At 44.5% G+C, this 27042-nt stretch overlaps 2 protein-coding genes across 23 annotated transcripts in view; one reads left to right on the top strand and one right to left on the bottom strand.

Annotated features, from left to right (window-relative positions):
• Positions 1-1387, bottom strand: part of by (focal adhesion protein tensin) — a 324342-nt gene extending 322955 nt beyond the window's left edge. For 13 of the 18 annotated variants that reach the window (XR_013038337.1, XM_076532362.1, XM_076532361.1 and 10 more), the window contains exon 1: positions 919-1232. The gene's annotated coding sequence lies outside the window, so the exon portion shown is untranslated. The other 5 variants (XM_012285033.2, XM_012285037.2, XM_012285038.2 and 2 more) reach the window with 5 other exon arrangements.
• LOC105662463 (uncharacterized) lies at positions 374-25317 on the top strand. 5 transcript variants are annotated; one of them, XM_012284996.2, is made up of 4 exons: positions 374-508; positions 3151-3814; positions 5425-6117; positions 24683-25317. In XM_012284996.2, exons 3-4 carry the CDS (start codon positions 5887-5889, stop codon positions 24785-24787), a joined length of 336 nt encoding a protein of 111 aa, XP_012140386.1. In that variant the 5' UTR covers positions 374-508; positions 3151-3814; positions 5425-5886; the 3' UTR covers positions 24788-25317. The 5 variants fall into 5 exon arrangements, with proteins under 5 accessions (XP_012140386.1, XP_076388487.1, XP_012140385.1 ...); XM_076532372.1 differs by lacking the exon at positions 24683-25317 and adding an exon at positions 14762-15574; XM_012284995.2 differs by lacking the exon at positions 24683-25317 and adding an exon at positions 8470-9946.
• Positions 25318-27042: the final 1725 nt, after the last annotated feature.

The following is a 27042-nucleotide window of genomic DNA, read 5'->3' as shown; positions in this document are numbered from 1 at the left end:
CCGGCGAATTGCTAAATTTCTGAACTGTAAGTTTCTAAATAAACAAACATGAAATGCTTGACACAGAACGAAGACGATGGCGGGCACTCGAATTGCCCATCACTGATCGAGACCCCATACGTAATTTCTATAAAAGCATGACTACGCAGCGGGCATGGACGGCGTAGTTAACGACGTGGGCCGTGGTCGATCGTGCAATTAACTTTAACGAACGGCGGCCTTGCGATTAAACTTAATTAGTATCGCGGTAATAACTCGTTAATAATCAGCCGTGTCTATACCGTTCGTCCGTGCACGTGCACACACGTGCGCTCGAACGGTCCGTGTTTCGGGGCATGCATGCGTGTTTCATATTTACGTGACTACGTGGACCAAGAAGCGGAGGAACTGATCGACGAATGGTAGACACGGTCGGACGTTCAAGTTCGGAAGGCGCCTCGACGACCACGACGGCGACGGCGACGTGGAGACGTATTAGCGAGAACCGGCACAATCATCACCAACAATCGTAAGCAAATCACCGAAAATCATTCACTCTGGCCGTGTGTCCATGGCGGCACATTTCCCTCGAGCCCAATAGCCAACGGTGTGCGTATACGTTACGTGTATACTCGAGGATCACAAAAAGCACCAGAGAGGATCCGTTTGGTCGGGTCGTATCTTCTCGTTCACTTACAGACGAGTATCCCAACCGGTGTTTCCAAGGAAACACACCGACAGAGTTACCATTGAGTAACTCGGAGCGCGTACAAACGGAGAGGAACGTTCGGAGCGTAGAACCGGCACTGACTGAATGATTGACCGACTGACTGAATGGTTGGCTGGTTGACTGGCAGACGCACGCTCCTGTCGCGAGTCTACCGGCTAGCCACTGCGTTCCTCCTTCGTCCGCGTTTCCGTTTTCAGGCTTTCCCTCACACTGCGTTCCAAGGAGCAACCGCTGCCCTTCCGGTTCCACCGCACACACGCGTCGCGTGCGTTCGCCGCGTGAACCGACAACTCTTTAGCCGTCTGTCAGCCTCGATAGCTGCCAGATAGGTGGATAAACAACCAGACCGAATGCGTGTACGCGCGCGAGGCAGCGAGGAGATCGAGCGAACGGAGCCGAAGCAACGCGCTTAGATGTATCCCGGATCGTACTCGGTAAACGTAGCCGACGAGCAAACGTAAAAACGTGCACTACCGTCTCTCTCTCCCGGCTGCGACGAGCGAGGCGGTTAGAAACATCGAGCACGAACCTGATTGCGGGGCGGCGCACCGAATTATGGGCCGCTATGCGCTTTCGGCGGCTTCTCGCTCCCTCTCCGCCAGATGCGTCTCTCCTACTCTCGCCGACTGTCGTTCCTCTTGCTCTAACTCCTCTTTCATCCCCACTGCCCGACTGTTGACTTGCCCCCACTAGTCACACTCTCCCTCTCGCGCTAGATACCCGACTACCCCCACCGCCGACCACGGACACATTGCTAGAGCACGCTATAGTTGCCCTCCCCTCCACCGACGACTATTGGCGCGAGCGGTAGCATTGCCCCTTGCGTCTGACTCTAAAGCTCTCACGCGAGAGCAACGTTGCCACCTTACGGCGTAGCTGCGGGGATGATGGACGTCGCGCCGAGTCGCCGCGAGCATCGTCGCGTCGGATCGCCGTGAACCGCAACGCGCTCAATTGCGACGCACCGACGATTTCGCTATTTCGGAATTTTAAACACCTCGAGATTCACATTCCTCCACATTTCAAACTCTTCAGAATTCTAGAAGTTGAAAATGTACGAACCTTTCAGATTTTTGAAACTGAAAAGTGACATTTCAGAATTCAGAATTCTTAGTTCATGACACTTCCGGATTTAAGCCTTTGAGAATTCGGGGTATACTTTGAGTCTAAGAATCCAGGAATCCGAAAACCGGAAGTCACGCGACACCGCGTTGTGACGATCCGCTTCGCGGTTGATCGATGATCGGATAATGCGTCCTTCAGGTAGAAAGGGTTACGTTCGAGGGGTGGATGATTTTCAATGGACCGATTGACGGGAAAACTTTCAATGTCGCTTTGCACGAAGGGTGCTGAATGAATCATTGATCTTAAGGAAGTTGACGGTTGTGATCGATGTACGATGATTTATAAAGTACCATAGTATGTGTCATCGTTTAATGGCGCACTCGAACAATTACCAGTGGAAGAGACCGTGTTCCGATCCTAACCGCCAGCACGCAGCACTGCATAGCACAATGATCTGTTGACACCGTTGGCATGTTTAACGATCAATAACGTTCGACCAGACGTAGCCATTCGTCTAAAGTATTCTTTATCGAAAGGTAGCGGTCGTTCGAGACATCGTGTTATCACTGAAGGTCGGTAAGGAGAGCTCTTCAGGAAAGAGCGAAGTCGCGAAGAGGGTGATTCTCGCGTAGAAAACTGCAGATTGTTTGCTCTTTCGCGAGACGAATTTCTTTCGTTGCACTTCTTTAACCCTCCGTCAGATGTCAGCGCGTTTCGCGGACGATCAGGGTGGTATCCGCGCGATTCTATTGGGCGAAGCGCCACGGGCTTCGGATACCACGTAATTCGAATAAAATTTCGCGTACATTCGTATTAAGTTCTACGTGTTGCAACATTGTGCAATTAGTCTAGTTTCTGTAGGCTTAATGTTTCGCATTTGGCGTAAGTTAATAACGCGTAATTAAACAAATGCGTCGCTCTTAATGACTGCTTGACGGTAAACAGCTTAACGACGTACGCGTATCGCCGTTTCGAAACTGGCTTCTTGCTACGGGCTAAGCGATAACGAGGCTACATTGAACGATAAGCGAAACGATTCGTTCGTAACGCAATTTGTTTCAATTGTCCTGTCACATGCCGTTCGACCGCTTGTGAATTGAAACGTGTCATAACAGCAGTAACGTCGTTTCATCGGTCAACATTGTACAGCTGTGGCAGAAAGTTGACATGTCCAGATTGGAATTCGTTTGAAAATGTTTGTAGTCTTCAGTACGTTCTTAGGCAACTTTGCTAAATTTCCAAAGCCTCAAGCTTTCCATCCAAAATCCTCAGCTTACAGTCGTTCAGTAGTGAGATGATTCCTGGATCTGCATGTCCTACCAAAGCTCTGTTAAGATCATCTCGAGTAACCACTTCATGTACTTCAACATCTCCAGGAGGGACTGTCGACCGCTCAGACGCAACTGTCGCAACGTACGAGGCAAGGTCATCCCTTGACACCTAGTCGCAGCGATCCCGGAAGATTCCGGTTCCAGCTGAACGCGGCCACCTCCGACTTCCGACGCAAATAATCGTTTCCGACTTCCGCCAGGATGATCCAATCAAGGTGGCCGTGTGCAGGTGGTGCACGATTAGCGGAGAAACGCTCGGTGAGCGGCCACGTAACCACGTGTCGGGCAACCCTCACGCCAGTCGAGAAAGGCGCGTGTTGACGCGCCGCATCGTAGCTCGCGTGCGCTGGCGCATGCGATCGATACTCAACACCGCCGGGGTTTTCGCGTCCCCGCGCGACGTCACGATACAAGAGCCGAGGAACACCGACAAAGGACGAGGCCGACCGAGACCGGCCGAGGTAGCGCGAGCCGCGGTAGCAGCAGCCGTCGACGCGAGCACGGCCCAACCGTCACCGTCGTTTCGACGTCGTGCACACTTTCTTGCCGCCGATCGTCCACGCGGAAATCAGTTCCCGTCAACCCCGTATCGTCTTCGACGGCTCGAGTCGCGGTGAACGCGAGCCGCGCGCGAAAGTGCTCCGAGTGGTGTGTTCCTCGTTTGGCTGGAAAGGTCGCGTAACGAGGACTCCGGGTCGAACAGAAACTGGTGAGTATGACCTGATCACCTGGCAACCTGGAGCTTTCGTCCGGTGCCCTGCTCGTATACGTGTCCCTTCCGACTAGCTTCTTCTATCGCAACCTGGAACGAGCTTTTCTCTGTATACTGCAATTTACGGAATGGAGTTATCTCTACAAACAATGCCACAGTGTCGTTATGACGGTAGCGCTTTAACAGGCGGATCAACGCGGCTGACTCTCGGTCTGACTGATGACGGTAGATTTCACCGTCACGTAATCATAGTTCTTTTTTATATGGGAGCGTCGTGTGCCTGGTGGAGGGTTGCTGGAAAAAGGGTTGATATTTTCTGTGGAAAAACGACGGAAATAGTCGAGTGTCTCTGGCGTGTCTGACCAGCGACGAGCCGCAACCCCTTTAGGTCGCAGCGCAGCTGAGCTCGACCGGGCGCGACCCACAACCCTACATTCGCGGTCTGCGGCGTGACCTAACCTCAACTCACCCCACCTTGGCTGAGCTTCGTTACCACCCTCTCTCCTTCGATAGACTGGTGCGCCGGAGACGACTTTACGCACCGGTTTATCGTTTGATTTCACGCCAGTTAACGCGTCGATTCTTTCGCTCCGTGGACGTTCTGTCCTGTTCGCGAATCGGTGGACGTGTCGCTTGGTGTGTTAACCTGTCAAGGTAACGGTGTACAGCAGCCATAACTTTCGAATGGTCGAGTCTGACCTTGGCAGAGAGCAGCTCGCGTCAATCACTATCAACGGACATTGCGTCTTCCGGTTGACGATGCTGTAATTAATGACAGTCGATACTGTTCCCGTTATCGCTTCGGTTGTTACGAAGATGTGATCGGTCGCGTGTGTTTTCGCGACATTTTCTGAACATTATGATGATTTATTCAGCGACGTTTCGGTATATGTACAGTAATGTTTTAGTTAATTAATCATGGTTCGATTATGTCGAATTTAATTTGCAATTTGATTATTGGCGTTGTGTAACAGTTTATTGGAGCGCGTTAATTGTTTCATGTTTCAATTTACAACGTAGCATGATCATCGTATTAACAGGATTTCACGATCTCGCGCGATGAAGAGAAAAAATGTAAACTTCAAAGAACGTCCATGAAACGTTGGGTAGACCACGGGCTGGGACAATGCGGTATAGCACGTGTAGTTGTGTCAAAATTGCTTGGTTCACTAAATTTAAATCGAATTAACCGGCGCAGCGTATGTCAACGGCGTGGAAATTGAATTTACATCTTACGTGGTCGCGGTAGCGTCTGCGGAAACTATAGGCTCGTTCTTCGGCATCCTCCGTCGAACGGTTTCGTTCCTCCGTGTGTGTAAAAACACATTCACGATATTTTTGATCGATGATCTATATCGAATCGCTACTTTATATTTTCAGCAGCTGTTCAAACTTTCCATTTTCTCCTAAAGTTCAATTGCTTTTCTTCCGAACTGTAGTCACTTTTTAAAGTTCGGGTCACAGTAAACGTTCGACAAATATTCAGGCCACTCTAATATCCATACTTTCGATCGGTTAGCATATAAATCGGTAACCGCAGGGAACTTTCTGCCAAAGTCTGGCAGGTTCTCCGACGTTAACCAGCTCCCACTCTTGCGTGTTTACAGACACACTCGAAGCATCGAGCGAACCACGACATCTTCAGCCGCCACTCAGCCGCTACTTCCGTTTCGTCCATCGCCGCCCCGTCTCCGCCAGCCACGAAGCTTCCGCTGGAGAAAAACGAGTCGCGGAGGAGGTGATCGCGTCGCAGGGGTTAGCGAGAGCAGCAGAGTTGTGTCGTGAGGGGTCCAAGAAGCGTAGCCTTTGGGTGTGATGTGGTGGAGCCCCCCGGGGGGCCGCGGGGGCAGGAGGTTCGAGGCAGATCGGTCGTGAGGGCCCCAGGCACGGCTCGGTTGCCCCGCGGCGAGGTCGCCGGAGGGGCGGAGGAGGAGATAGGATGGTGTGACCTCCGGCGTCATCCCGCCCGACGCGGAGGTGGTGCTGGAGGTGGCGGAGGCGGTGGTGGAGGAGGTGGCGGTGGAGTCGAGCAGCTGCTGCTCGACTCGGAGGAGGAGGAGCCGACGGCGATGTCGAGGCAGCTTCGCGTTGAACGGGACCACGTGAGCCGTTGCGACCTCCGCGACCTTCGGGACCTGCGCGACATCAGGGACCTTCGGGATCTCAGGGACCTCCGGGACGTTCGGGACGTTAGGGACGACAGGGAGAGACACGGTTCCGGGAGACACCATCGGGACGAGTACCTGGATTACGATCACCATCCCACCGCTGCATCCACCTCGGCACTCACCAACAACCCGGTGAGTCTGTTATCTGAATATGTCCCTTTGATTGATGGAGTGCTTCGATGCTGTCCATGCTGAGGAATCTGCGAGATTCGTTAATCGAGTGCTTTCCTCTGATTTTGACATTACCGTATCTCCCTACGAGACTCCACGAATTGAGACGAGTCCACTTTTCTTGTTTTCCCATCTAACCCATTCCTACCGAAAATATGAAACTTCTCCCTTTAGCCAATAACACCTGCATTTTTATTAATATACCACGGTTTATCTTGTGGCGAAATGTAGGTCCTCCAACACGTGGAACATCCACAAAAACCCTAGTTAAAAGCTAGTGAAAAGATTTTGATGAAACTCGGAGAAATATTTAAGACACGGTTTTCTCAGCGATCTGTATCTAAGAGATGAGCCGAAAATAAGGGAAGAGAAATTGGCGACTAAATTTTTCATTTTCAATCTGAAGAGATATTTTCATCTCCAAGTACGAAACTACGGATGAAGTTTTGTCGTTTCTAAATGGCCGGGTAATTAATCATTCTCTTCCTTGCGTTACTCCGCTGACGAACTAAAGTTTCGCTGAAATCAGATGGAAACACTTGGCTAATATCCCTTATTAGAAAACTTTTGCTCCGCTTGTCACGACAGAATAATGCTGTATTAATGTGTACAAGTTTCGAGTTAATGAACATGATTGATTCGTAAATGGAAGAGGTTAATTTCTAACCATCCCTCCATGGACAGCACCGTGACATGTAGAGGTAATAAACGATAGATATGGGGTAGGTTCGACAAAGTTTGGACACAGTGCGACAGAAAGCAAGCAAAAGGACGTCACAAAGGGGTGGGTTGTTTAATTCCGTCTCGAGGTCAAGGTTTCGTGAGGTGACGGAAGACTGCGGTTATCAGACGGGCCGTATGTCGAATTCAATAAAGTTACATTGCGTAGATAATTCATGAAAGAGAACGCAAGATGAATTGCAGACAATAATTCACACTGTGAATACATATATCGACGTACATCTACATGGTGCTACAAATATGATCTATTGTCACAAGGACAAATTGAGTTAATTCTTTTACGACGAATAATTTTTGAACTTCTACTAAAAGACAATAATAAATAATTGAACTAAAGATTATTTCTAATTTGCTGATCCTGGCGCGAACTTAGTCAAAACATAAAGAAGCAATACGAAACAGTTGAAAGCTATTTGTTTCGTAGAAATTCATGCTCCTGCATTTCTCGGAGACATTTCTATTTTATTGTTGCGCTATTGGGAACAGAGAGGGTGATGGATGTTGCGCAACGTGTTGTCAGGTATGAAAATCTCAGAGAGCATTATTCACGTATACCAGAAGCTTCGCATAAAGCTTGGAAAGCGAAGAAAAGAGAAGTCTCGAGTCGCCATCGTGCTGGGTCTGTTTGAAATATTCCTCTTTAATATTTCGCCCACTCTGTATTGCGTAACGTTATACTCGATCGACAGAAATTCTATTTTCTATATCGCGTACGATTCGATACTAAATTTATCATAATTTATACCATCGAAGGTATTACGTACTCGTCGTTTGCGCAACGCCACGCAATAATCCGTCGAATGCAAATATTGACCCGCCCAATTGCTGCTCGTGTTAATTTATCGTTCGTAGATAAATAGAAGAAAAATAGAGCGCGGAAGAATATTATGTTGCGGTCGAATATAGACAGAGATTTTGCCAAAACTCATACAGGTATCACTTTTTCAAGATATCGTGAGGGGGCATAGGGACATTAATAGACTATATAATACAATACAGATGATATGTTTTCTAATGAACGAGATTAGTACATACCGTCGAATTCTTTGTTGCATAATGATACGTTTATGTATCTAGTTAAATACTTATTAATTCAGAAAACTATTTTGCCAAAACTCATACAGGTATCACTTATTTTCAAGATATCGTGAAAACTTGGGAGCATAGGGAAATTAATCCTTATAGACTATATAATATAACACAGATGATGTTTTTTTTAATGAACAAGATTAGTACATACCGTCGAATTCTTTGTTGCATAATGATACGTTTGTGTATCTAGTTAAATACTTATTAATTCAGAAAACTATTATAATAATTGCAGTTTGCATATGACTGACCTACGTAATACGTAGCGGAAAGAATTCCAGGGAACTGGTTCAGTAGAGTGGAAAGTCTATCCGGCTTGCTCCAGAAAGAATTGAATACCACAGGAACGAACGGTTGAACGAAAGAAAATGAAAGATGGACGACGCGTCTGATCAAAGCGTGCTCCCGTTGCTCGTCCTCCCTGATACCCACGCTACCCTACGTGACCACGGTCTTCATTTAGCTCTTCTGCATCTTTCATAGGGGCTAGTTCGTAGAAACGAAGACCGCAGCATGGTCGGTGCCTCTCATTTGCAGCTGCATTCACCGGCTGGGCTGGCTTTTCTTGCCGACGCAATCGCGCATCCTCTCGAGGGTCAGAAGTGCTAATGAGACAGACGCGAGAGATGATGGGGTAGAAAATGGAATCGAGCCTCTTTGGAACGCTTCTTTTTTAGCACGGTGAACAGTGGCGTGATGCACACAGGAGAGACACAGGAAACTGGGCCACGTTTTGTTCGCCAAGGTCGATCTGAAAAGATTTTAATAGCGTTACTCGGTTGTGCCCGGTCCCAACACGAGGACGACCAAGTGTCGTTCAAGCAACGCTGCACTCGTTCCCGACAACGAGTTTCGGAAGTTTTTAATTATCCTGCATAATACCGATTCGAAGGTACTTCTGCGAGGAACGCTTTGTTAGACATTCTGGTTTCATCACATTTGATGTTGTTAAATGACAATCTGGAGCATCATTCGAGTTCGAGTTATTTGCTTGGTTTATTCAGAGAGATTAACAGGAAGTTCAGAGATCAAGGGAAGGGAAATTGCGGAAATTTTCCACTGCTATTTGAGAGCTTGCAAATTTTCGCGAAGTTAAAACAGTTCAAACAGTTTCTTCGTTACAAGGTTCCCATGTCGAAGTCCTGAAGATTATCACGACAACTATTTCAGTCCTGCAGAATATTCCCAGCACCAAAATCTGAAATTTCAAGTATTTCAAAGTTGCAACCCTATCGAAGAAAACTTGAAAGTTCCAATAACTAAGAACTCGAAAATTCCAAATTTCCAAGACTCCACTTGAAAAAATAAAATTTTCCTTTGCTCTGAACTCGGTAAGGCACCCTACCTGTGAAGCATAAATATTTTAAAGTGGAGAGCTAGCGCTACCAATTGCAAGCTGTCAGTGTCGTTTACAACAGAGAATTCCTTCAAAAAATCTGCAAGGATTAATTGTAGCAGGTGCAGAAGCATTAAGGAGACACTAATGAATTGTATTACATTGCAAGCTGTCCGCGCACGAACGATGATGCAAGAAAATCAACCTGGACACACACAGGACTGATTTATTCGTCTACTTTCCATTCGGTATGGAAATCAGTTTACAACATGTTGCTCATTACGCGTGCCAGTTCACTCGAAAACAGACTCGTTTAACGTCCAGAATTATTATCGTTTACGAAACACCAAATATTTGCATTACCTGTAATCGTTCTGTTGCCACCTCGGTGACGCGTTGACAACGTTAACAATCCTCCATTTTTCACTGCGTTGACAATAAACAGCGTGTCTCGTATCGAAATCGATTTGTCTGTAAAGATGAAATTTTTATATCGTTAATGTAATATGATATAAAATGGGAAAATTTGAATTGCAAAATTGTGTGATTATATGTTGAACTTATATTTTACCACATACATGCACTATGATTATGGCGTTATTATCATTAAAATTTTTCTTTCAATTATTCTATTATTATTGCATACGTAGCACTGATAAATTGTGTTCATTAATATTAATGCCTTTATCCCGAGTAATTATAGGTTTTGTAATGCATATTTTTTATTGCTAAGATCAATTTATACCGTTACAAAGTTTCTTTTAATCGTTGCATTATATATATGTTCATGTCCATACCAGCGAACGTGTTAATCGATATTCTTAAACACGTTTCGGTATCAATCACCAAAGTATTTATCACCTGGGGTCCCCTCTCTTATCTCGATCACGATTCGTCCATGTTGCACGCTTTATAATCGTACACCTCTATAATCATGCAAATCACCGGGCGTGCGTTAAAACGCAACTATATAACTATCGGTCTCGATAATCGCGCGAACTTAATCGAGACCTTCCTGCCTCCGTGTGTGCAGTCCAATTATCGATCGTTTCTCATTGCCAGAATGTAACGGTGTTCGCAAAGTAAACGATTCATCGCTTCTCGTGAAAAGTGAAAATCATTCTCGACATTTATTTATCACGCACTTTTACTTGAAAAATCACAAGTGGAATCGGATAATGAATTAATCGATCGGTCACAAAATCTCCGGAGCTTGATTGGAAGCGCAGGTTGATGCGCCAGCCGTGCAACGAATGCAAATAAAGTTTTGCATATTTATGGAATCGTGCATCGATATATTCGTGTTCGAGCCACAATTGCACGCTATTATTTACTCTCGCTGTTTTCCACTCGATTGTTAGTTTATGCAATGGAGTGCTACCATAGAATATAATTTTCGATTTCGTGTGCAGAGAGTGTATACCGTCTGTGCGCGTTTTGATTATTAATCCTTCGTGCGGGAGACTCGTTATGTGAGAGGAACATTCTTGCAGTTGAGTGTACGATATGACGATATCTAACGTGTTTATAACCGAAGGATTGACATCTAATGCGTCGAAATCTAATTTGCCGTCATCCAATATGTAAATTGACGCGTCGATATTCAGCGGGTCGATATGCAACGCGACGATATCCAACACTCCGATAAGGGGTTGATATACAATTCGTTGAATTTCATCCATGTTCAATCTGTCAAAATTCAATTCATAGTTGAATTCCTTGATATCTAATACATTGAAATTCAATGCACTGCTATGCACAGGTGAATGTGCAACACATGTGTATAAAACCGGTTTGCAACCCGGTGATATCGTTCTCCAAGTTGACATCCAATGTGTCAAAATCGAACTCGTCAACATTGCGTCAATATCCACCGGGTCTATATGCAACGCGCCGATATCCAGCGGGTCTATATGCAACGCGTCGATATCCAACATGTATCCAACACCTCGATAACGGGTTGATATCCAATTCCTTAAATTTCATCCATGTTCAATCTGTCAAAATTCAATTCATAGTTGAATTCCTTGATATCTAATACATTGAAATTCAATGCACTGCTATGCACAGGTGAATGTGCAACACATGTTTGAAAAACCGGTTTGCAACCCGGTGATATCGTTCTCCAAGTTGATATCCAATGTGTCAAAATTGAACCCGTCAAAACTGCGTCGATATCTAGCGGGTCTATATGCAACGCGCCGATATCCAGCGGATCTATATGCAACGCGACGATATCCAGCGGGTCTATATGCAACGCGCCGATATCCAACACCCCGATAACAAGTCGGCATACATTTTGTTGAATTTCATCCATGTTCAATCCGTCGAAATTCAATTCATAGTTGAATTCCTTAATATCTAATATGTTGAAATTCAATGCATTGCACAGGTGAATGTGTAACATATGTGTATAAAACCGGTTTGCAACCCGCTATCTCCAAGTTGATATCCAATGCGTCAAAATTGAACCCAACATTCGATATTCAACGGGTCGATACGTAACGCGTCGCTGTCCAACGAGCCGATATCCAATTTGTCGATATCCATTGCAATCCACCATTGAACCTTTGGCCCATAAATGGAAATCCTGTGATGTATCATAAAAATCATGTTTACCAATCCACTACAGTGGTTAAACAAAATAAAAACTCATTTATCTTGATATCTGTACAGTAATTTGATCTCCCGTCGCCGGAAATGAAGTTTGTCGAGATCCAGTGTCCGCTCGTTTTCCGATATTGTGTACAATGAAAGCCGTTGCAGAATCCGAAGATGTCCCCATGTGTACAGGCCAGAAAATCGATCAAGTTTTCCTTGGTGATGTTTCAATCCGGGTTATAAGACCCGTGACAAGGATGATCCTTGCTTGACCCAGATCGAGTACGGTTATATCCTGTCGCCCCGAGTGTCCCAGGACGAAACTGAAAATCAAGGCTCGGTATGGAAAGCGAGGCGAAAAATTGCTGTTTGAATCGAGATACCCGCTGGCCCCGTTTCTACGGCGCCTCCTCGTTCATTTCAAAGCGTGTAATATCTTTCTCGTCGTAAACGTTGAATCGTTGTGGATATCTGTCGTTGTTACGAACTTGTATGCCACGGGCGAAAGGAACACGGGGTTGTCTCGTATTATGCTTTGAAAATGCTCGCTCGCAACGCACGTGGACTATAACTCACCGCTTTTTTTCATTAAACTTGCACGGGTAACCGTTAAGAAAAACGATGCTCCGGCTTGCTGGAAAATGAGAAACTCGCGGCTGAACTAACGACCAGTAACGCAGGATACTTTGAACTTTACAAAAACAAATTGTTCAAAGTTGCGTAAATTTGTTAAGCTGAAGACGAGTTATTAACGCCAGAGAGGATTATGCAGGCGGGAATTTAACTCTTTCGTTAACACAATATCAAAAAGATATTCATACAGAACTATACTTGCAAATAATAAGGTAATCAGTCACCAACCTTGTATATGTTACTGTAGGTAACTTTTATATGTTCTTTGTACACAAACAGAAATTTCAGTCTTTTTAAATATTGCATTTGCGAAATGCGTCATCCGGGGATGATTCTGAAAGTATATTTTTTGAACCACTTCCTCTAACATGTTCTGCGTTGAGAAAAAAGTGTAACTCAATTTCGCCAAGGTTCTTCAGAATAAAACGAAAATACAAGTTCCATTACTATGTTTTTCAAACGAACCTCAAAAATCTCCATTACCAAAATGAAAGCTGTATGCGCTTGTCGCATGAATTAGAGTAGAGCTTTAAAACGTGACAATTCTAAGAATCAGCACCCACGCTCCGTTCGATCAGCAGATCAGATCTGGGCAGCGTCTGGGATCGATTATCGCGCACCAGATAGTCTTCGAAGTGCGTCACACGCTAAAAGATTCAGCAGCGGCTGCCACGTAAATAGCCTGTGCAGCCTCTGCAGGCTGCATCGATCTAACTGCATCATTCGATGCAACTAGGCACGCGTAGTCGTGGAGTTAAGGGGAAACACCGCGATAAATTTTCTGGCGGTAGAAAAAGCGTTTCATCCTCGTCTCGGTGCACGCGGTGGCGTCGATCGATATCAGCTCGACGCGTGTAGGCAAACGTCGAGCTCGAGTGCCGGCGGAGTTCGTCGGGCTAGTGGGTCTCTGATGGTTGCACGGTCTCCAGACCCGGTTCCATCGAATATAGGTCAGTGTACAAGGCGGCAGGAGCAAAAGAGCAGACGAGACTTTTAGCCGTGAGCGCGGCACGATCGTCCTGAAGCGAGCCGGAGCGTGCTGGCCCGTAGTCTGCTAACGGCCAAACGGGTTTGCACAGGCGTCTTCCCTTCCTCTTTTTTTCTTATCTTCCTCCTCTCGTTTCCTTTTTGCCGAGAAAGGATTCCTCCTTCAGACGTGTCTTTCGGTCCGGATAGGACCGCTCGATTCACCGTCGAAATTATTGTTAATGGACCGCTCGCGGTGCGCTTCGCGATTCTACTCCCAAACCGGTCGCTCTTTTTGAGCCCGATGGAATCTGTATAATGCATCCGTGTCTCGCCGCTTTGCGATAATAATTAAACGCTCCTTTGTTCGCGACCCTATCTACCTTCTTTTTTTATTTCTCGTTACACCGACTAATTTTGCTAAACTTTGGGATTTAAATGTTGAGATGCAATACAGATAAATGCAGATACAAGCAATTTGCGGGTATAGTAATGTAGCTCTATAAAGATATAGATGCATAAGAATTTTGGGATGGAGGAATTTGAGGATGAATATGAAGATGTAAGGATTTGAGGATATAAGGATTTGCAAATATAGATATTTGACCAACTACGAATTTGAAGGTGTATGCATACGGCGATACAGTTGTTTGTAGATCTGGGTAAAGTGGAAATTTGATGATTGAAGAATCTGGGAATATGAAAATGAGATATAAGAGTTTAAGGACTTATTAGTACATCTAAGAATCTGGCCATCTAGAAACCTATGAATCTACATATTGACATGACGATCTGATGAAATGAATCTGATTCTGATGAACAAATATGGACCTAACAATCGATAAAAACAATCTGAAAATCTAACGACATATAAGTCTGAGAAAAGGGCTTAAGATCTAGTAACTCAGAAACATAACCAAGCATCTCGCAACCCAGACATTTCTTTCCCTCTACTTTTTTCAGTCCTAATACGGCCCTGACGACACTCGGTTAGCTCCTTTCCAAGAAGAATAATAATTCTGTAATTTCGGAGGCGCGCGGACGCCGTCTAGTCTCGTTTCTTCCCCTTTTTTCCCTTCGCGACTAATTCTGCAGGTGTACGCGGTCCAAGCATAAACGCGGCCATCGTCGTCGACGTCCGTTTTGCACCCAGTCCTTCTTTTCGGGCGTCTGCGCCCGTCTACGCTCCTACATTAGCAACCGCATTGTAACCCTCGGGTTGCGTCTGTTTGCGTGCAGGCCGAGGGCGAAGAAGGGCGATGGAGGACGAAGGACGTAGGAACGCCGGCTTAGAAACGTGTTTAAGGACCGCCGCATGGAGGGAGGAAAGAAAGAGTGTAACTATGGCGTGCTGTAACAAAACACAGTCTAGAAGTGGACCGAAAGCCTGCCAGCCTAGGACAACAAAGGGCCGGGGTCTTGCCTCGCGATCACGTCCCGTACCTCCTCCCTCTCTCGTATACTGTGCTTCCTTTGCCTCCTCCTTTTTATCCCACGTCCGCTAACGTTTCGCCCTCCTCCGCCTACGTTTATACGTTTCGTTCTTTCTATGCTCGTTTTCGGTCGTTTTTTGTACGCCAGGACCAGGGAATTTGTCGCTGTATCCTTTATCGCGACGATCTTTCGCGGCATTTGTTGCACCGTAAAATCCTGACACGGTCGATGACTCTGATACACAATTTTTTGGAATTTTCTATGGACATTTTATTGTATCCATATTTCCAAACACTATTGATTTTGAACATTCTTAAAATAACATAAGAGTGTTCTTGAAATAACAGATCACTCTTTATCTGTGGATCCTTGTCTTCTTAAAGCTTTCTCTACACTTTTAGATTTCTGTTATTCCTCTATCCTTGTATTTACTTCTCTATGTTTCGAAATCTATACACACACAGATATAGGTTTTTAGCATCCGGTAGACTACTAGCGAGAAACAACGTACCTCGCGAGACATCTAGTGGTCCTCCGCTCGAACCTAAAGTTTAGATCAACTCAATCAACCAGTAACCCTAACCTATGATTGTATCCAATTTATCACTGTATCAAATATTAGACTAAATCTTTCTATAGACTTTCTGTAAAGCATTCTATTTTGATATTTCATCGAGTTCATCCAAAAGCTTTCATTTTGCTAATGGAACTTTTTGAGGTGTACTTCCGTTTCGAAATAGAAGTAATGTCACGATTCCGGGAATCATTGATTTTAGTGTGACGTGAAGGGATACTGGAGGCACAGCGGTTTCCCTTTTCCCTTGTTTGCCCTTCGGCGATGAAAAACGAACACGAGCAGGTTCGTGCACCCTCTCTATTGCACCTGATCGGATGAGCCTCTGGCTGGCCGCTTAATTGGAAAGATCCACGAAGATCGAGCATTGTTTGCGGACAAGAGTCGCGTGAAACACGCGAGCCGGGAATTTCTATGGTAGTCAGTGGCCAGGTCGGCGTATACGTTCGACCGGTTGATCTGTAGTTCGAGGCGTAATAGAAGTTAACGCCGTGGTTCGAGGTGCTCGATAACGCCCGTCGAGCGGTCTTGGAATAATTATCGGGGCGCAGGTGGCGCGACACGAGAAATTGGAGTTTCCGGTCCGTCTGGAATGCCATCCGGCTGAACGCGGAATAATACCTGCGACGCGACGCTTTGGCCACGCCGTAAATGCAATTTCGATGTTGAGGTTTCGCGATATGGGAATAACCGACGAATCGTGTCTCCATTTCTTGCCGCGTCGTTCGAACCGTATATTGCTTAGATAAAAGCGGACGGTTTCGTTGAACATTCTTATTGTGCCAGATAACGACGAAATTACGGCGCTGTCTGGATAAAAATACCTCGACAGGGTCGTACGAAAATGCCTTCGAAATAGCCATTGAGCACATTAATCATTTATTACGCTCGCAGGGAGAGAACAGATAATGGCGGACACTTAACTGTTCGTATGATACTGGTTATGTTGTTCTTGACACGAGAATATTAGGAATAGTGTGCTCAATGTTAAAGTAGAATACGTAGGTAAAATGAAATTTTCATGTTTGAAGATTTGACGCAGTAAGAAGACATGCGAAATTGAATGAAGCGAGAATTTTATGGTATTTCTCGAATCCATCATGTTGTATTTATTATAAAATCGTTTCCTCGTTCGTCATGTTGAAAAACCATATAATTCACGGGATAAACTCCCCGTCACGATTCACTGAACTTCCGTTTGCTCCTTGCGCCGAACGATAAATCATTACTCCCGCCCAGAACTCGGTTATTGGTGGATTAGTTGCACAACGCAGTTATTCTTTTTCGCTCTCTGTTCTATCTGCTTCGTAAAACCGGCGAATGATAGTAGTACCAGAGCAATTAAACTTATTTACGTAGCACGATATCGATATCGAGCATCAGAAAGCCTAACTACGCGTGGGACTTAAAAAACAATGGTCCAAGAATCGATGATTAATTTATCCCTCTCCCTACACCTCGATACCCGTAACTCGAAGATATCGACCGTAACTATTCTCGACCGTGCCCGACACTGGATAATATTAGGTCGACCCATAAGTTTGTGCCTTTGGTTACTATGAAAAAACTTTCTCTTTTTAGAAGGCGCTGAAATATCGTTTTCTACCAAAACCGGTGTTACGATATTTTCTGATTGCAGGGATGGTGGTTGATAGCTATACGCAAAGATCATTTTCTGTTATTTCTTCATGCGTTAGATTACTACGAATTAAGTAACCACGCATTATCACGCGTTACATAACTACTCGTTGTATAATTACGTGTAAGATCTCCGAGTATTGTATAATTACGCATTGGAAAGTTACGTGTTAGACTTCCACGCATTACATATTCATGCGCCAGATAACCACACGTTAGAGTTTGCCCGCGCGTTAAATGCACGCTAGGAACGCCCACCGCTCGCAGGTACCACTCGCGCATGCGCAGCTCCCCTACTCCGCCGCCCAGTAAGTCACGTGCAGCCAATGATCGGCGGATCTACGACTAAATCGCGGACGTGATTGGTTTAATGCACGATCCCTCAGATTTTCGGATGCAAATTAGAACCCTGCCTAGTTACGCCAATGTGGATGCAATAACAAATGGAAAGAATGAAAAATAAAGAGAAGTTAACAAGGATCAAGGACGATAGATGGACACGAAAAAGAGAGACGTAAGAAGGGGTCTGGAGGATCCTTACGTAAAATATCGCGCGGCTATCCGCAGGACGGTCGGCCGAATATTATTTCGCCTCGTAAAGATCCTGATGAGCGTCGGCCCGGGATTATTTAATGACGCGTGTATCTTCGCGTCGGTGCACGAGGCTCGTTCCTGGCAGGTATAAAGGTATAAAGGTAAGTAGGGTGAGAGACGAGCGACGTCGACGGGGGGAGAAGAGGGGAAGGTACGGCAAGTCCGGTCAGGTATGCCAGTGCTCGGCCAGTTACACACCAGCGAAAGATTTACGCGTGTATGAGTGGGTGGAGAGAAGAGAATCGTAGATGCACGCGGTGTAGCTGGTCGAGCCTCGAGGTCTTCACGACTTGAAGCTCGTAGCAAATGACAGGGGATCGGGAGGGCTAACTTTCCGTCCCTCTCTATCCGCTAACCATCGTCCAAAGTGTCTGTCCAGAAGTCTCCTCTTCCCTCTCTCTCTCTTTTTGTCTATCTGTCTGTCTCTTTCGAACGGAGAGTCCTTTCTCAGGTAAATCGAAACAGGTACCACACTGTAGCCGACGTTTTTACCAATACCAAGATCCTGCCGAACCTCGATGCACGGATAGAGAAGGATTTTTAGGATGGATGAGGGGGCGTTTTTCGGTTCCACCCGCTTCAACGTCGATTTTCAGCGTGTGTTTAACAACGCTCATAGAGGTACCGTGCTAAAAATACTGTGACGCGGAGTCGCGTTTATCTCTTCTACCTGTGCCAGCGTTTTCTCACGGAGTGTTCATTAGCTCGATTATTCTTAGAGGGCCCCGCTTTTTTGGGCCCCGATGACACCGATCGAATTCCTCGACCTGTCTACGCATTTTCGAATAATTATATGGGGTAGATGGGGATAAATTACATGGGAACTTTCGATGTCTAAACTTGACAATGACTAACTTTTTGTACCTGTTACATACGATTGTTAACATCAAAATTGTGACCACATTTGTCCTCTTACGCGGAATTATAAATGTATTAGAAGGGATAATTTCGATTGTACTTTATACCCAGTTTACCTGGCTGTCACAGCTCCGATGGTTACATTCGATACACAAGTTTCATGGACACGCTTCGATTGCTTTCGAACACGACAAGAAAGAAACTTGCCTATAACCCTCTGTACACCATTTTGAGATTCCACGGACGCTTTATCATAGGAAATCTTCAGGCCTCTGTGCCCGCGGCCGAGAACACAGGGTCCAGAATGGCTACCTGACGCGTTCAGGGATGAAGGATCTTTGAAAGGATCTCCGAAGAAAAGAGAAACGCAGAAGGTGGACATTAGTGACACTTCATTAAGATAATTCTCCAACGATTCTTAGTTTTCGGCTTCCACCGCTCTTTGCTTCTCGGTTTTCATCTTAAACTTGCATCAAATCTACGATAAGCCGAATGAAGATGACGTCCAACACATTGATGCAAGCAAGGTCCAGGGTTAATCTCTGGTTCTCATGTTTCAAAATATACGAATTCCTAAATGCTTATACGGTCATGCTGTTGGATATTCTGGGTATTACTGAACTTGGAGCATAGGGTTTGAACTTGAAGTGAAGTTTGAGTTTGAAGTTCATTCTTGGTAAGAATTCTAGTTATGTGACCGATCACGATGATGTACAACCGAATGTTGCACCAGTATTTTATTGAGTACGTTAATACACATATGAGGCTTAGATATAAGACGAGTTAGCATCGTAAGAAAGTGTTTTATAATAACGTGAAGATTAAAGTACAAGGTTGATCGAGCTAATGCCGGAAATCGGTGAAACACGCAAACGTAACCAGAATTATCTGCTGGATCGTGCAGGTTTCGCTAATCTAATTCGTAGAACAGATTATCCGGTACACCCATGGACACTTTCTGCCAGAGTGAAACGCAGCTGCAGCCACATTTTGACGAGGATACCTCGACCGTAATTATTAATCGTTCTACGAGCGTAAGGGGTTTCGCGAAAAGAAGATGAGCATGAAGGATCAGGGAGGTGGAAGAGTGAGGAGGTGTACGGTGTCTTGTGCACGAAATTGGTCGGTGACTAACAGACGAGGCGGATAGCTCGCGAGCAATTTGGCGGCTGGTAACGAAGGGCCTGCGAAAACAAAGGATCGTCCTCGGTTCGGCCAATTGTTGCATTATTCATGCGTTTCTAGCAAGAAGCGGTCGTAAGCCATGCCCAGCCTCGGGACTACTCTGGCCCAGTCTCTTTCTCTCTCGCTTTTCGAAATTCATTTTGTTCCATTTGGGCTTAGACGCACCATTAGTGCGCCAACAGCGCGTATGGCTTCGACTACCTTCATTACGAGACTAGAAGACCTTCGAGAAACTAGTTCCCTTCCTTGTCCTGGAGATTGTGTCAAAAATTTTGACTGAGGTCCTAGATACGGTTGATATGGCCTGTATGGCTAATTAGGGAAACATGGACACCCGTTTGATGAAATAGAATGAAGCTTTAGGGAAATAAAAAATTTATGGATATCCAAAATTACTTTATTCCTTCTATTCTGAATATTACATAAAGTCAATGGACATCTCAAAGTCTTTGCATATGTGCTTGTTCATAATGAAACAGGATGAAGCTGTAGGGAAATCAATTTGTGCATCAAAAATTATTTTATTCTTTGTATTCTGAATATTACATAAAGTCAATGGAAATCTCAAAGTCCTTGTAAATGTACTTGTTCATAATCCTGAATATGTTCAGGTAGGTGAAGACCTATGATGTGTTCCTTCAAGACCTGAAACGTTCCAAAGTCCCAAAATCCTCGTACATAAAAGTCTGTGATCAACACATGTGCTCAAAATTTTCCTTTTAATTAAAAACCCTTAATGAAGCTCTGGAGAATCCAAGATTATTTTATTCCTTCTATTATGAATGTTACATAAAGTCAATGGAAATCCCAAAGTCCTTGTAAATGTGCTTGTTCATAATCCTGAATATGTTCAGGTAGGTGAAGACCTATGATGTGTTCCTTCAAGACCTGAAACGTTCCAAAGTCCCAAAATCCTCGTACATAAAATTCTGTAACACATATTTGTACATATCTGTACACATATACATATCTGTACACATATACCTAAAACTTTCCTTTCAATTACAAACCCTTAATCAAGTTGTAAATTACTCCGCGTTACAAAATCTAATAGCAATAAATAATATCGTTTAGTATTGCGGAATGCCATAACACGGGAATGTATTTTGAAATTCATTTTATTGCTTTCGAATGGTCTTGCAGAAATATCCTCCATTATACAGTTCCGTATTAGTGGTTGCGTGGTGTAGCATTAAGTGGGAAAAGCTTGATTACTTTTACAGCGATTATCTTAAGCCGTCGATCCCAGTTTACGGCTCGCTGTTGCAGCTAATTAATTAAATTCGTTTCTTTTATTTTACTCGTGGACACTCGGGTTATCTAACACACGATAGTATCTAAATTTACGAGAGGTCGAACGTCGATAAAATGATAGGCGTCACTATTAAATATAGCTATAATATCTTTTTAAATTGAAGTGTGATTACTTTATGTTATCAGGAAACTATTGAAAATATATTTATGCAATGATATTTTTAATCAATAGTCTAAGAGAGTGATAGCGAATTTTTTTATAAATGAAAGTCCGTATAAAAATAATTATTGTAGAATTTTATTAGTGTCTGAAATATAATTGTATGTACATGGACACAAATTGTTCTAACAGTTTATATGAATATGACGGTTTACTGCAGACATTTCCGGTCAGTTAACTCATCTTCGTATGAAAACATGTCTTACTTTAAAACTTGAAGTCCTAAATGGCTATGTAAATTAATTTCCTACGCAACTTGACCACGTGACTATGCAAAATAGTTGTTCAGTAAATTAAAGACATCATCAAATTTCCCATGATTTTACATGCTCCAAATTTTTCAGCGCACAGCTCCAAATTGCATGAATTCAGCGTTGAACAAAGATGCCGGAAAGAAGAGAGTTTTATCTAAAGAAATTCGTATTCCCCGTTCACACGAGTTGCGTCGCGACGGAATCGTGGTTCTTTGGCTCATTTGGACCAGTTAAATTAATTAATAAGGCTGATTTGTTTCTTGCGCAGCGCGTTGAAGGCTGGTTTTGCGTTAGTGGCGAGTCCTTTGGCGGTCGGTACGATAAATATGGAGCAGCGTCTCGTCCTTTCCTCCGCATTCCTGGCTCCCGTGCCACCCTGTTCCCAGAAACCGCGACTTCTGAACCAACGTGATCGCGCGAGCGCAAAAAAAGAGCGATGCCGTCAGTTCGTCGCGGTATTTCGATCGCCTAGAATCGAGAGAAAGAGAAAGAGAGTCGAGCTAAAGCGGCTTTCATTGCGGCAATAAGAATTCCACAGGGTCGTTAAGCTCGCTGAAATCCACGGCATAACTTTCTAGGAACTTCTAGGAAGCCGTGCAACGCGCTGACGTTACAAAGCGTGGAAGCTGAGCCCCTGACAAGGAGAAAAAAAGCGTCTCCTCGTGCACGGGTTCGAAGGATTATTCTGGCTTGTAGGATCTTCTTTCAATGAAAAGCACATTTGTTGCACGGCTGTGTGCATCCAGTTAGAAACTCGTTTGGATAAAATGATCCTCTTGTTGCGTTCAAACCTCGCGGTTGATGAATTGTTTAATCTGAATGTTGCGAGTGCTGGGATTCGAATTAATCGTCCACAAGTGTACAAAGCACCCAAACTTCGAAATCTACACGTGTCTCGAAGTCTAAAAATATTGCATTGTAAGTTGGAACAATTTGAAGAATGCAAAGTCAGAGCTTACCGTCGAGCAGTGTCTTAGGAAAAATTCCTAAGTTCCCGTTTGGCTAATTTGGCGAGTGTCGAGCCTAGAGCGCTTCGAAAAAGGTTAAATCGCCAAATGTCTCGCCGCAGGAGACTTAGTTCGCGATTCACGACTTCCTGATATACCCAGTTAGCTCGGATCGAGCGACTTAACGCGACGGAATTTAAACGACCCGATGGTAGCCGATCGTGACCGGTGAGAGGAGAAACGAAGAGGGAGCAAGAAAGATCAGATTATAGTACGTACAGAGTAATAAAGATACCGGAATTTATAGAATCATTCTTCCGCTTCGTATTTCGTTCGATGGCTCGCCAGGGAACAGAGATTACATAATCCTGCGTACAGTAAATTACGCTTTTATCGTAGCCCGTGCTGCGTGACAATTATTTCGCGCACCATCGCTAAATAATTTCTCGTTTTACATTTGCGATTCCAGCGAGCATCGGTTAAGGAGGCCCGGTGAAAGAGTTATGTCATTCCCGTCTACCTTTGGTCGGAATAAAGGGCCGCCAAAACGAAATGGAGGTCGAAGCAAGGCGGAGGATAATCGATACGAAGGCTTCTTCTACGTGGTAGAATTCAAATGTTCGCCGTTTGGCCGAATTCCATGGGTTCTGGGACAACTGCTCGCTGCTTTTTCGAGCCGCATTGGAACCAGCTTACGATCGCCATTAGATGCTCAACGATCGCATGGTTTTTCGCCTGACCTACATCAATATTCTGTGCTCGAATGTTCAATTGACTGATCTATAATTGGACTCCGATTTCGCATGAAGACGGGTCTGGGACTTGGAGCCTCTTGGGACGTTGAAACTTTTGGGACTCTGAAAGAGGGTGAACTCTTAGAACCTTGAGATGTTGAATATTTTTGCACTAATGACACTTTGAGACTTGATCATACATTTCTCTGAATATTTCCAACAATTTGTCCAAACTAAAATTTTACGTATAAAGTGAGCTTGTATCTCAGAGGCAGAAATGAGTCGAATATAAAAGTAAAACGTGTGCGGCAATAATCAGCAATTAGCCGAAGAAGAGAAAGAGAAAGGGAGTCACCAGGAGGTAGTTTGCTAATAAAGAATTTATAGTCCTCGTTACTGGTACGGTTTTCTACGAATTAACGTTGATTACCGAGCCGACGTAAAAAGCTAGAAAACAAGATAGCCCGGCTACGCGCAGAAACCGATTAAACGAATTCATGAATAACTTAAGGCCGTTCGACTGGACGCACCTGCCCCTTCTCCTGCAACTTCTTATCCTGCCCTCTCGTTTTTCTCCTCTCCGAGCACCTAGGAATCAGAATTTATTTCGAGCCCGTAAGATCGCGAACTGAACCACTGACACCTCTCCATTATCCTGTCACGGTATCATCCTATTCGTGTAAAAGGGATGGAAACGATTCGCAACCGCGAGCAAAAATTAAAAAGGAAATCGTAAAGACCGCAGAATCGTTTCGCGTTAAACCGCACCAGATTCTTTCTGCCCTTATGAATTTGTCCCATGCGGAAGGCGTTTTATGCCCGTTCCTGGAACATTTACGAGTTGTAGGATACGTTACCTATCAGTTTCAACAACCTGCCACGTCCTGCTTGACGTTCAGGTCGTATGAAATGGCTCTCGTGATCGACGGTTGATGTTGGTGCATTCCTGCAATAAAATGCAACTGTCTTCCTGTATCGCAGGACAAAGTACAGGTGCTCTTCACCCTTGTGTAGGCAACAGGTTTTATATTTCCTTTTATTCAACTTCTTTTTAAAATATCACTCAAATCTTGTAGGTAATTAAAACTTATGGAACAAATTTTAATTGGAGGTTGCAGGTACATTTTGGTGTAACGTAGACTTCCTTTGAATAGAAACAAGAGTACAGAGAAGGTTTTCATTCGAAGATGAAGTGTCCTAATCCTTTCTACATTTTCAAAATTCTAAATGTTGAAATTTCTCCTGCATGATCCTATGTCGTAGAGAATATTCTTACCAAAATATCGGTTCCCACGTAAAGGCAGGTTGAAACATCTTTATTCGCGAAACGGCGATCAACGACATAAAAGTTTTAATTTCGCAAGTTTAGAAAATAAGAAGAATCCGACGTTATCGAGAACGGCCGAGTCCCGAGACCAAATTAAAATCGCAATCTGCGGTGCCGGTAATCGATACGAATTAATTGCAGGACACCCGGTACAAACAGGCTACGGAGCAATGTCAGAACCGCGAAGGAAACGAATCACCGGGGCTGGATTCGTCGGGTGGGCCGTTAATGAAGATAAAAATCTAATTAGCCGGCCATAAACGAACACGGAGAATTTTTTCTCGAGTCCGTCCGACATGTAGCCAGCCGCAAATTCATGAGTTTCCTCGACGAGTTCCACTGTAAAGAGGATCTCTTTCGATGCTGACGTCACGCGGGTGAGAATGCGGTCAGTCCGGATGGGACCCCACGATAGGTCCTAGGTGTACGGGAGTAGAAGATGCGATTAAAAGCGTTGCTTGCAACCGGGAGGAAAAATTTTTTCAACGGACCACTCCGCAACACCTTCTTTCATCGATGAACTGTATCGAAATTCCGCTTAACGCATCACCCAATCTCTCTCCATTATTTTTACCTTAGCAGATGAGATGAAAATAACGAGAATCAAAATAAAAGACATCTTAAATGATACATATTCATGTAATACAAAAATATGAATTTGTTCTTGGAACTTCCTGTTTTTACAGACATAATTAATTACAAGGAAAATGTGGTACCAGAAAATAAACGGTTTTACACAAATTATTTAATATGTACATTTAAATCTGTATTTCAAACTTTGTTAAAATAAATTACAAAAGAAACTTGGAAATGAATTTCAGTTTATTCTAAGCGATTACCCGCGTCAAATAAGCTGAGGGTCATAAGCGCATCAATAATCACTCGAATAAACATTAAGCAAGAGCAAGAGCAACAGTAGACGTTCAGAAAGCGATTACCAACAATTTCCCTCCGTCGTTTTCTTCCGGCACGTCGAGAATCTTAATCCCGAAGGGGAACACACGGTTAAAGTGGCTTTAGGGACGCCCTTGTCGGACCTTATTAAGTACTTAGAGAGCATAAGGGACTTCTTGCTCCCCGGGTCCACGTTTAACCGTGCTCGAATTACCTTCTGTTACCATGCTGTGGCTTTCGAGCGACTGCACGAGAAAAAACCGGCCGAACGGAGGAGAGACAATCGCCTTACCCAAATTAATAGGCGGAAATACAAGCAGGCCAGGATTATTCCGTGTTTCGCCGTTAAGTCGACCACCAGCTTGGCCAGGTGTCGATGCGTTGCGTGAACCGACAGCAACCTAACATTTCGTGGAACACGTGCCCGCCATGGTGGTTCGCGGTTGAGTTCGCCATGATTCAGCGTTTCAATCGCGAGATGCAAATTGCGCAAGAACGGAAGAAAATCAAGTAGCTAAAGTTAGGTTAAATTTCCTGATTTTAACAATTAATAGTTAGACTTGAAGAGTCTGCAGGAATGTAGAAGTTTGGATCCTTCAGAAAAGAGATGCAAAAGTTTAGGACTTTGAAGATTCAGAATCTGCAAGATTTCAAGTTCGTACAATTTCCTCAAATCGAAACCAGATGGTGGAAGTTTTAATCCGAATCACACGTGTACATGACCTCATACAAAGTATAGGCTACTCAAATGCTCACCGTTAATGGAAAGATAAGAATAATCACGTTCCCGTTATAAACACCCCAGACCAACAGCAGACAGGCCAAGAATAAATACGGTAACGCAATTACGTAACATCTTAACGTTCGTTCCCTGAAAGAACACGGTAATAGTGTTTTAAATAGACTTTTTGCGGTACTAGAGTATCTAGTTATAATGTAGGGATGCACCGGAAAAAATGAGGCCGGGGAATCGTTCTGGAAAGGAGAGGATTCGCTAAGTTGGCTGTTCGTGGCTAAATTTTGCGGCAGCTGAATGTCTATTGGGGCGTGATTCAAGGGGGTTGCATCGGTATAATAAAGCGTGGTAGGGGTGATCAACAGCGGGCACGCGCCACTGGCTCGGAAGAGCAACCCTTCATCGGGTTATCCTAGGCTTTCCAGCCCACGAACGATAATCTCGACCCCCTTCGGAGAGAGACGGTTTTCTCTGTCGCCTTGTAGGCTGCTGAACCCTTGGACGTTGCTACAGTTACGTGACATAACACCTTGCCCCGTAATTTTCCCTTCGGTGCACGGCTATTTAAACGCGCCGATTGAAAAGGGGAAAAGGAGGCAGAGACCAGTTCATTACGCAACGGAGATCGTACGATTATCATAAATGTTTACGGATGAAACTAAGGAAGAATGTTAATTGCCTTCGATCCTCCGTGGACCGCAAGGAGGTTACCTGTAATTGGGACCAATGGAGAACAAAGACTACCTTTGAAGCTATATACAGGGTGTCATTTACATAGTCACATGCTGTACATACATATGTCATGTACATAGTCATATGCTGTACATACATATGTCATCTATATAGTCACATGTTATACATACATATGTCA

This window comes from Megachile rotundata, chromosome 6 (genome assembly GCF_050947335.1).
Source record: "Megachile rotundata isolate GNS110a chromosome 6, iyMegRotu1, whole genome shotgun sequence".
Taxonomy (NCBI): Eukaryota; Metazoa; Arthropoda; class Insecta; order Hymenoptera; family Megachilidae; genus Megachile; species Megachile rotundata.
The sequence above is the reverse complement of the archived record's forward strand: the minus strand, read 5'-3'. Positions and strand labels throughout refer to the sequence as shown.